The following is a 12264-nucleotide window of genomic DNA, read 5'->3' on the forward strand; positions in this document are numbered from 1 at the left end:
TGCCTTTCACCTCTCCTCCTCACGAGTACCAACACTTTATTATTCAGCAGGGCTTCACAGGGACACTATGAAATCACCTATTTCACGGATCCCTTATGTAGTGAGACACTTCCCACACATCAAACGGCAGATCCTCCAGCTCTTCCTCTCAGTCTCTGAGTGTCCCCGCCGACTGAAGACTGCTTCAGTCTCGCTATCTTGTTTTTTTAACCTTTTACTCTCACAGATGTTTACAATGCTCATCAAAGCCCTCATTGGGTAATTACATCTGTGTTCATTACAAGTAATGCTCCAGGATTATTGTTAACAATACAAAAGACTTCTGATGGTGGAAGTCCGCGCCTCGCTGCAGTGATGTGTGTACACCTTGACATCACGGTTGGGTGGTTAAAGGTGCAGCAGAACCTTCTAGCAACATCCGTGAAAGATGCTAGATATGGTCAGTGGTGCAGTATGAAGTCAGTTTATTAATGTTCTTCTGCTTGGTGTCAAGAGACTATGAAAGAATGCATCTGATTGCCATGATCATAGGGTCAGATCAGGTACATTTAGTGTAGTTTAAGTGCCATAGACCCCTGAACAATAATCAGTTACTACTTGTGATTGCATGGACGTCTTAAAAAGGTGTAACATTTGCTGGTATTGCACAAGAAAACAAGTAAAACATTTGAAATAAAATAAAAGTTTTCCCGCCTCTTTTTTAAAATCTTGTTAACAACCACACTTACAATATATTGTGACGTTGGGAACAATTGATTTAGAAGAGGACACAATAATTACATTATTTAATATTCATATAAAGTTTATAAATCATATCTAAAGCATCTGTTCATTTAACTGATATGTAATATCACAGGTGAGAAATATGTAGTAGTCTTTATTTTTATTTTTTTTATAGTAAATAGCCAAACTGAGCACTCTAAACATTTGCATGTCAGCACATATGTTTGCACATGATGTTCTGTAATCTGTATTCCAGATATTTGGAACAGTTTAGCATCACTGTTGGTTCAGCTGTTAAAAATCTGTCAGTCTGCCAATCTTATCTTTATGTATTATCGTCAATTATGTATTTGCTTTATTATATATTCCTACAACAACATGATTAAAAAATATGGACCATAACATTTTTAATCAATTGCCATTATATTCTCTAAGGAAAACTTTTGGAATTACAGCCCATATTGACCATTTCCCACCTTTATTCAGCCACCCGGGCATCATCACAAAGACAATGGCTGACTGTTAAAATTGTGTGACAAAAGTGAAGTTGTTAGCCAAGCATGCTACTGCACAATTCAACTACTGTAACGGCTTTTTAGATCACTGAAAACGGAGCATTTGCAAAACTCCTGCCAGGGTGAAGATTTTCAGAAACTCGACGGGGAGTTTTTGTGTGTGTGCCGTTATCTCCTATGTGAGGCGTCACAAATGAGGCAACGATTTTTTGCGATAGAGGACGTGGCCAAAATAGTGCTGATTCTAACTTTGTAAACGGGACTTTTTACATGATTACACATACATGTGCAGTTACTATTCCATTATACTGAGGAACAGATGTGTCAGAATGCGCTACGCATTTCCCTGCTACATTATCCAACAATACCATGACATAGACCCAGCAACCAACATCGCAAGACTTGTGTGTGTGTGTGTGTGTGTGTGTGCCTGTGTGTGTGGTCGAACCAGCCCACTGGCCTTGGCAGCGCTTAAATTAGGTTTTTGCGTTTTCACGTGGATGCAGATATTCTCCTGTGTAGTCAGGATTTTTTTCTGTCTGTGTCTTTGGCAGCCATGTGTAATCTAATCTGTAATCCCTAATCTCTATTTGGTCCAGTGACAGGCTAACTTTAATCTAGCTCCAACTCTAATAAACTGAATGTGGGTTCTGTAGTCTGGTGTAATCCACTCAGTCTGCTGACAGCTACATTGACAACACAGTTAGAGGGCCGTCAGTACTCTCGACTGTCAGACAACCATCTGCCTCTCTCTCTCGCCTTCTCTCTCCTACACACATCCATCCTACTGCTATTACTACTTACCATCACTTGACTGCCAATGAAGCATTTGTTCAACAGACAGGAACAAACACAGTCCTTCACAATTGTTTTTTTTTCTTTCCACAGATGGAAGCCTTGGGAAGGAAAGCATTTATCTTGTATTTTTCTCATTTCATTATGCCGTGTGCTACTATTTCATTACATGCTAATAAAATAAACTACACGAGCACTTCCCGTAAACATAAAAACGGGCTCCCAAAACTCATATGAATTTTAATCCCCATTTAAAAAGAGCAGCCAGCAAAACCTCAAATATTTACAGCTATGGGGAGTAGCTGGATTCTTTCATTGTCTACAATTAGAGTGGTGTTTTATGTTTGGCCACTGCGCCGCACACTTTAGTGTTGTTGGTTAAGTGCTTTTCTTAAGCATACTTTATGGTCACACAGATTTTCTAAACTGCTCTGGCATCGCAGATGATCGAATATTCCCAGCAGCTACAAGTGCAAAACATTACGGTCATGGTCTTCAATGACAAATCTGGATACAAAAGCAAAAACAAAGAAGCTTTCCACTGTGCAATGTTGCCTCATTCACTGAAGGGATGGCGCACGAGAAACACAAATTAATACAGCGACAGATTTTCATCACAAATACTGTTAGAATTTGATCATCTGGCGTCTTTGTTATTAAACCCAGAAATTCACGGCAAGAATCTGACATGCAGGTTGGTCTGTGGAAGTCTCAATGACATGACAAATGGTGATGATTTGTGTGAGAAAATTCAGTTTGAATACTGGTGGGGGGGGAGGGGGGGGAAGGTACAGCTGTCGTGTTGTTTGGAGAACTCATGGGGAGGCTGTGATTGGGGGAACAAAAGGCCATTATTGAAATATGTGTCAGATCTGCCGCAACATACCTGCCTGATTGGTTGTCACATTGAGTGACACATACTGCTTCGCATGCTCTTTGGCCAGCTCTGACACGCCGTTGACGGCCTCCAGCAGGAAGCTGTAGTTGGTGTGTGACTGCAGGTCGGCCACCATGACCGAGGTGTTTGACAGGCTGACACGTCGTGGCAAAAAACGCACATTGGGGCCGCATTCTTCCAAGCCTCTTCCTTCTGGCAAGACCTGTCTGCACAGGATGTTGTAGTGCACATCCTTCCTGCCACCTGTTTCCATAGGAACAGGACCACTCAAGGAAGACGCTGGTCTCGTTGACATTGGAGATGGCATTGCGTGGAGCTGAGGGAGGGCCTGAGCAAAGAAGAAGAAGAAGAAGAAGAAGAAGAGGAAGAAGAAGAAAGATGTCATACAGCAACATCTTGAAAAGTAAAACAGCTGACTTTTAAAGGGGACATATGATGCCAGTTTTCCGGTTCATACATATATTTGTATTTCTACTAGAACATTTTTACATGCTGTCGTGTTAAAAAAAACTAAACACATTATTCTTCTCATACAGTCCGTCTGTATGTACTGTCTGAAACGCTCCGTTTAAGCGCCTGTAGCTTTAGCGAGCCTTCTGATAAAGCCCAGTCTGTTTTGATTGGTTTGAGAGAGAATTATGGTGCACCTTTGAAAATGTAGAGCTCAAGCCGTGGGTGCAGATCCTCAGAGACCCAAATGTATTTGGATATCTGTTTTTTCCCCTTTAAAACTTAGATCTCAATACAGCATCATTACATCCAAGAATAAAAGTACAACACTAGTGAACACGAGTAGTAAAATCAGAAGTGAAAGTGAGCATGTGAAAATATAAAAAAGGTGCTATATCCTTACGTGTGCAGGCCATATTGGGAGGGTCGGAGTCAATCTTATAGTATCCATCCTCACAACTGCAGGCAGTGGCTCCTGTCTGCTTGGCCACACTGTGGGGTGGACATTTACTGCAGGCCAAGGACTCCAGCAGCGAGCGGTAAAACCCCACTTTACAGACTGAAAGACGAGGAGGGGAGGGGCGTCGTGGGGTTTTTGGGGTTGGATAATGAAGAGATGAGATGATAAGAAGAGATGTACAAATAGGAAAGGGAAGGGAGTCATGGGGAGAGAGGGGAAAAAAAGGGAGAGAAAAAGCAGGACAACATGGTTAGTTCTTTTGAAAAAGAAAAAAAGGAGGTCAGCATCAAAACGGTGGAACAATTTCCCAGAGTGGTTGTGGGTGTTTTGAGGTTCCTCATCAGAGATGCTACTCCAGTTCCAGTGTTGAAATTAAAAGAAGCATCTGTCGACTAGTTGGCGCCGTCACATTTGTATTTCTTCTTTGTTCCTTTTGAAGTCAGATTTCTTCTTATTTCCCTCTAGGGATTATTTATTTTGTCCAACCTGTGAAACCCTGCTCTTGTCTTCATGTTTTATTATCTTAACCAAAAAAATACTATTATTTTGCCTATTGTGGGGCTTCCCTTCTTATTCATAGTCAGTTTTCAATTCAGTAACCATCTCCTGCTTAAGAATCGTGTGCATCTGCTGCACATTATTGTCCCCACCCGGCCCCATATGGGAAACGTATACAATCAAGCACAGACACAGACATAATCTATCTTCCTCCCACACTAACATACACTCAAGACTGCTGATCTAAGTGAGGCAGATAGACAGCGTGGTGACACACTCAGATTGTTATCAAGAATACATAATCAACCTCTGTCACCATGGCTGCGCCCTCAAGCCAACTTATCACTGATTTATCACTGCATTATTTGCTTCCTGATTGTTGCCGTTGCACCCGGACACACACAAATAGACACATGCAATAAAGGATGAAAAATAATGATACGTTTGTTAAGAAGAGTTCCAAAGATTACCGAGTCCATACACAGTCACTGACACATTAATGTTTCACGAGAGGAAGGAGGAGTATAGAACAAAAGAGAGGAGATGTTTCATCTGTATTTGTCCTCTAAGGGCTTAAAGGTTAGGAGATGTTGTTTCTAAATGTGGTTGCTGTAAAGCCCATTCAGGCTGCAACTGGGATTAACAACTACATAATTAAACTTCAGGTAAGAAGACGGGAGGAGAAAGAATAAAGGAGGAGAAAGAAGGGGAAGGTAAAAAGGAAAAGATGGGGGGAGAGAGGAAAGGAAGAAGATAGCCAAGTTTACGAGGGGAGACGGGGAGAGGAAAGAGGAAAGAGGATAAGACAAAGGAGGAGTGGGGAGATTTGTGTGTTTGTGTGCATGTGTGTGTGTTCGTTTCAGACGCGGCAATGGCTCTGATTCCCCTTGATGGAACCTTGGTCCTTTGTCATGGAACATTAGGCCTGAAAAATTCTCCCTCTGCCCTGGATCGCTCTGTGTCTCACCTCTGCCACACACACACACACACACACACACACACACACACACACACACACACACACACACACACACACACACACACACACACACACACACACACACACACACACACACACACACACACACACACACACACAAAAGGAGCCTCGTGTACTTGGCATGCATGTTGCCACACATACCCTAATTTTGAGTTGAGGCACAAGATGTCTAGGCATTTGTGAAGCTGGCCTAGTTTTGAATGAGCAGATAGTAATACTGATGACATAATTCATGCTCAACAGAGCACAGACAATAATGTATGCCTTTAGGGGTTATTTTATTCAGATGCGAAAACATGGTCTAAATGATTCTTTCTGCAGTTAAATTTTTTGTAAAAAAATGGATTCAAACAGTATTTTTGTTTTGGATTTCCATTTACTTTGTTGCAGCCTATAATGATGTACAACCTTATCACCTTCTACGCGTGTGTGTGCGCGTCTGTGTGTGAGAGGAAGGCTGCAGCATTCAGGGCAGTAGGACACACCTGATCCTTTGTCTGCCTTAGCCCGTTGCCACGCACGCATTTATGGTTGCATACGGATTTATTGCCGTAGTCTGGTGTGCAACTCTCCTTGACTTCATCCTCCAAAACCCCCTGTGGCCAAATCAATAAAAAATGGGGTGGAAGCTCGTTTCACATAGACAGGCAGACATGTACACTGCACAGACTGAAGTACTGTGAAGAGGAGTAGATAAAAAGCAGCATGATAAAAGTACTGAAAGTACAAAACTCCTTTGAACATTTTAATAATTTGAGATAGTTTCTTCCGATATCATGCCAGTATAATTATTTATATTTATATTTATTTAATTTTGGTGCTAAGCTCTCACCTCCTGTGGTGTGCCTGTGCAGCACTCCCTAAAGATCACCTGTCTGTGCCCACAGCATACTGTTTGACTGAGTGCTACTATGATGGCTGCTTACTTTGGATTTCATGTTGACCAAGTTGAGTTTTTGTAGATATCTTTGTCTGTTGCTGTCACAGCACAGGATAACTACTTAATATTCATTCCACACACACTTGGAACATATATCAGACAATACTCACTATATGATACTGAGACTCTTAAGACAATGGAATTGTAAACATGTAAACTTCCCTGTGGCATTTACTGTATATACCAACATAAAAAACTGCATTTGTTGGCTGAAACATGTTACTGCATAATAAAGAGACAGAGAGATACATGAAGACATTTGCATAGATAGAGATTTGCTTATAATTTGGTGTCAAAGGTTATATGATGGATTTTTGATTAAAATTAAAATAATGCATGCATTTCCTCTGGAAGCTGCAAATGATCATGAAAATGATATAAACATTTGCAATTAAAATATGCAAATTGGTGTGAAAAAAAAGAAGTCAATTCCAGTCGACTAATACGCACCAACAGTGTAGATGTTAAGGTATTTGTTATCATTAATTCTAGCTCATTTTCATTTAGGGTAAATAGATTATCCATGCTCTACATGAAAAATGAACACGTGTGGAAATTGTTAGATATGACATGACGGCATTAGTGCATACAGCTACATACAGTAGTTATATCTGGATCCACTTTTGACTGTTTTTGCTTAATTATGCGTCTAAGGATTTACCACACAGAGGCCAAAAGGGACATGAAGGTCAGGGCAGCTAGCTGAAGGCTGAAACTGGGATGAAGTGATTAAAATGCCATAGAGAGTGAATGAGAACATGCATGTTCAGTGTGGAATCTGAGAGCTGAAGGGTGGCCTTAAAGTCCATGGTGTGGCTGTCAGGACAAGAGAGAAAAAAATGCAAGTTGACTAAATGCCACTTAAGTGGGAACTGGATTACTGTCCACGTGACTTAGTGATTGGTGCTTTCATTTAAACGGTACACTACTACCACAAACGGGACGCTACTACAAATGACAGACTTAAGTGCAGTGATTTGAAGAAACTAAATCTTTTTGAGTTTCAATCTTGACAATTTATTGTAAATGTTAGCCATGTTACTAGCGTGGCTCTATGGATGGTATTCATTTTGGTGATCCCATAACTTCATTCATTTTCTGCATGCTTACACATCAGCATGTTAAGGCCCTGTCACACATATCCGTATGACAGAAACTTATGCCGGCGCATACGAAATATCGGCAATAGGTTGATAGAAATTAAGGGTATGTTGTGATCGTTTGAAGGACGCAGACGTTACGCCAAACACGCCAGACATACACAGCTCCGTATGGCAGAAACATGCCGGCGTATATGAAAATTAGCTAAAAATGTGTCAGAGTCCAAATACGTCCAACTTTTCCACAGCGGTGTTGTAGCTGACGCATACATAACAAATTATTATACGCATGTCAAACATTGATAGCTTATCACTTACTTATTTAAAAAGTGTCAGAGCGTCTGGCCAACAGAGCTGGAAAAGTGCCATCTGGTTCACGTCATGCTGATGCTGGAGAACGGCTAACATGCTGAACGCTAGCTGTACTGTAGAAACACGTTTAATAAGTTACTCCGTCGTCAGGCATAATCTTAACATAGGGTCGGAATAGGGTATCCACTCGTTATCAATACATTGGCTGTAGGATTCATCGTCAGCCGACGTAGCCTATATCTAACGTACCTCTAACGTAGTCACGTAGGTAAGTACGTAGGTAAGTATTCTACTACGTATTCACAAATGTCTAACGCCACGTAACGTCTGCATATCTTATGAAGCACACGTCGGGTACGTCCGGTAATTTTGAACATGCTCAAAACATCAGTGTTCAACAACGCACACCAGCGTAACACAGTGAGCTCTTAACGAATACTACTTATACCTTATATCAACGTAAACCAGCGTGCTGCCGATATTTTGTATACGCCATATTTTTGTATATCTTATGCATTCGTCTGATACATTTTGTATTAGGAAGTGATGCGCTATCAATAGGTTGAACTGTATATGTTCACTTTTCCGATCCGATGAAAAGTTGGACTCTGACAAATTTTCTCTGTCATACGGATATGTGTGACAGGGCCTTTAGCCTTGGTACTGTGAGATAATAAATAAATACAAACTACGTGGAGCAAATATGGTCAAGTATGACATCTTGATGGCGAAGTTCCAATTTTGCTAAATATTTGTATTTGTATGTTTTTAGTAAAATGGCAAATATATTTAGAAATTTTTTTTAACCACACCACAGTACCATACATCCCAACTTTAAAGGCTGCACCTTTTTACTTATTTAATATTTGTTTAGGTGAATTTTTTCAGAGACTACTTTCTTCTTTTAATTTAATCATCTCTTCATAATTGATCTCGTTAGATGTCCTTGAGTGAAACGTCTCCAGATGCAAGGACAGGCGGTCTGTTAGATCTTTGGATCAGGTGCTTTACTTGTTAAATTGTCTTCAAGAGACACACCCACTCACACATACATCTTCATATCCGAGCACAAACACACACAGACACGCACACACGTGCTGTGGTGAGATTAGTTATGGTCATGGCTGGCTGACTGAAATGGCTCATTTCTCATTGTGAATGCAATGGGAATAGACGACGTTGGTGGTGGTAGTGCGTGTGCATGTGTGTTGCCCTTGGGCAAGCTGTCTTTCTGATGCCACGCAGCTCTTAAAGCACAGCACAAAGGGTAATAGGTAATTAATATGCAATACACACTTAATGTGCCTCTATGCATGTGTGTGTGTGTGGGTTTTTGTGTGTGAGGTTAATACACAATTAATATGCATCACACACTGGCATCCCAGGCAATTAAGGATCCAGTGGTGTCCGTTGATGCTTCTTAACGAGCGTCCTCTTTAATTGGAAACGTTTCATTGTAAACATGTTGATTTATATGACTGCTGTCATTTGGTGAGATTAGAGGGAGTAAGCGATTAAGGCAGAGAGAGCGAGACACTCGAAAGGGGGGAGAGGGTTTAAAAGAGAAGTTAAAGTAAAGGGCCTCATACTGTGCATCAACAGAACATTGGATTTCAATTCATTTATATGGACGTAGACACAGTAAGGATCTAAATATTAAAATACATTCCTTACACACAACTATAACTAGAAGGACACACCTCCACCATGGCCCTTTCCATAATTGAAAAATAATGCGCGTAGCCTCCCTTTGATTCGGATCTGCTATAATTTGAATGGGTTCTCTCTTGGCCCATACTACACCCTCCCACCAAGTTTCAGGCCAGTAGTTTCTCTATAATCCTGCTGACAAATAGACAAACGAGCCAACAAACCGAGCAGAAAACACAACCTTCTTGGTGGAAGTAATTCAAATCACAGGATCAAGGAACAATATTCACAAACCTTCTGAAGACATGACTAGTCCCAGTTGGATAGTTTATCAACTGAAACAGGCTTTAAGATGTAGAAACTAGAAAATAATCTGCAGTTTTGGACAAGCTTTTACACAAAAGTAGCAATAGCAAAATGTTTCAATACTCATTCAATACTAATATTGTGTATTATTAGCTCCACCAAGGAGGTTATTATTTGGTTAGGGTTGGTTTGTTTGTCAGCAGGATTACGGAGAAACTTGTGGAAGGGTGAAACACGGGCCAGAAAAGAAACAATTACATTTTGTAGTTGATCTGAATCCCATCTTTTAGATACTTAGTCAATAACATGTAAGCAGCATTTTATTGTAGAAGCTAATGTGGAAGTGGAGCTAATTTGACCCATCTAATGTATCCTGTTGGGTAGTCTAATCAAAAGTAATGCGTCATATTATGAACTTGTTGTAGCTTGTGTGATATATGCAGTGTAAGTGCAGATATAATTGTCCATGAAATGTGGAGAATATATCCTTGTGTTACTTAGAGTCGAAGTATAAATTAGAATAAAATGGACATACCAAGGGAAATTAGTTACGTTCCACCACAAAGAATTTCAGACAGAATAAGAACAAAAAGCCAAATGGCTCACACTATTTGTTGTACAGTGACATACACTTATATGTCCACCTTTCCCCGTCACCCTTCCAACTGTACACAGATTCAGCAGTATTAACATTAAAGTGAACTTTGACAGAAGAAACACGAAAATGGTACGACTGAATCTCAATACAATCCTAATGTTGTTCACAGATAGTATTGTGAACCAATAAAGCAGGCAAGGAAACACAGTAAATATCCTCTTCCTGCATTTGTCCCACAGCGAGCTACTGGCCTAAAGGAACATAAACACAGTGTGTGTGCGTGTGCGTGTGTGTGTGTGTGTGAGTGAGCATGAATGATGGTGTCATACCTTCATGCATCATTGTTGTATTACTGCGTTTGTGTGCCCGCCTCAGCATGTGTATCTGCCCATGTGAACACAAACAAAGCCAGATGATAATACCATAACAATATACAATAAAGTCAATGGGGTTTTCCTGTCTGTTGGGTGGCAGAGGAGGTCATTGTTCAGCACCCATTTATTCTCAGGCCAAAAGCCGACACACAAAAGGAGGTCAAGCTGGTGACAAAAGCTTTTGAACATCAATCATTTACTTGATAAATGCAATTCCAGCAATGGGCCAACAACACAAATTGCAAGCACCCACAGAGTAGGTGAACAAGGGTCAGGATCTCAGGGCCATTACATTACTCCTGAGACATGTGATGAAGGTGGAGGGCTGGCAGGTCAGACATACGGGTGAAAGGTACGCGTTCATTTAGAGACATTTACATTATATATATTCCCCCCCAGCAGGAAATCTTCATATTTGAGAGCATAGCTGCAGCCTTTTCTGTCATTCTGGCATGAACAATCACTTTAATGATGAATCCATTATTATTATTCTAGTCATTGCAGCCCTAGAAAGCACAATGTCAGAGTTGGAATTTGTAAATACATGTCAAAACATGTAGACAATATATGTAAATATGCAGAGTTTTGCAAATTTCAATATCTGCAGAATCAAAAACATTGAGCATTGAGATACAAAAATTCTGCTTCATCTCAATCCAAGTCTGCGTGCATTTCACCTTCGCCATCACTCTTTCCACACATCTAAAGAGGGTTCAAGGGGAAATAAATGTTGATGTATAACTGCTGTAAAACCGTACCATTGAGAAACTCGTCGCCTGACCTAAATGCATCAGAAGTGTCCACTACTACCAGTCTAACCAGTCCTACAAGCCACCGCTGACTGGGACTCTGGAGACAACCGGGCTTTCATGGAAAGAAGATGGCTCTGCTCAATGAAGCATTTTATTAATATTTCACCGACTGCAGGAATGTGTGTGACTGTGTGCTTACATCTTTTAGAGGACAATGTGGCTGGCCCACATTTCTTCAAAGAGGTGTTTGAGGGTGTAGACTTGGGATAAGTGTTAGAATTAAGTTTAGGGTAAGATTGACTTTAGGGAAAATGGGGTTAAGCGCCTAGTTATGTTGGTTATGGCTAGAGAAAGGGGCTTGGCTGTGTCAGGTAGGGTCCTCACAAGTATAACAGAAACATGTGAATATGTGTGCCCGTTAGCAGGGGGAAGGGTAAAAAGGGAGGAAGCACTTCTGGGAAAGTCAGTTTACCCAACAAGCACTCAGGAAGCACTTTAGTTGTCATGACAGCATCACCACGTTGAGATGATGGAGTGATGGAGAGAGAGAGAGAGAGAGAGAGAGAGAGAGAGAGAGAGAGAGAGAGAGAGAGAGAGAGAGAGAGACAGACAGACAGACAGACAGAGAGACAGACACAGAGAGAGAGAGAGAGAGACAGAGAGAGAGAGAGAGACAGAAGAGAGAGACAGAAGAGAGAGACAGAGAGAGAGACAGACACAGAGAGAGACAGGGAGACAGAGAGAGAGAGACAGACAGACAGACAGAGAAGACACAGAGCAGAGAGAGGAGACAGAGAGAGAGAAGAGAGACAGAGACAGAGAGAGACAGAGAGACGAGAGAGACAGAGAGAGACAGAGAGAGAGACAGGACAGAGACAGAGACAGAGAGAGAG

General features: G+C 41.1%; 1 protein-coding gene across 1 annotated transcript in view; it reads right to left on the reverse strand.

Annotated features, from left to right (window-relative positions):
• The window catches only part of epha5 (EPH receptor A5), a 67106-nt gene that overhangs the window by 32087 nt on the left and 22755 nt on the right, over nt 1-12264 (reverse strand). The window contains 3 exon segments of the mRNA XM_029444126.1: nt 2920-3187; nt 3189-3259; nt 3785-3940. Of these exon segments, the coding sequence (XP_029299986.1) occupies nt 2920-3187; nt 3189-3259; nt 3785-3940 (495 nt within the window).

The sequence above is a fragment of the Cottoperca gobio genome, chromosome 12, assembly GCF_900634415.1.
Source record: "Cottoperca gobio chromosome 12, fCotGob3.1, whole genome shotgun sequence".
Lineage (NCBI taxonomy): Eukaryota > Metazoa > Chordata > Actinopteri > Perciformes > Bovichtidae > Cottoperca > Cottoperca gobio.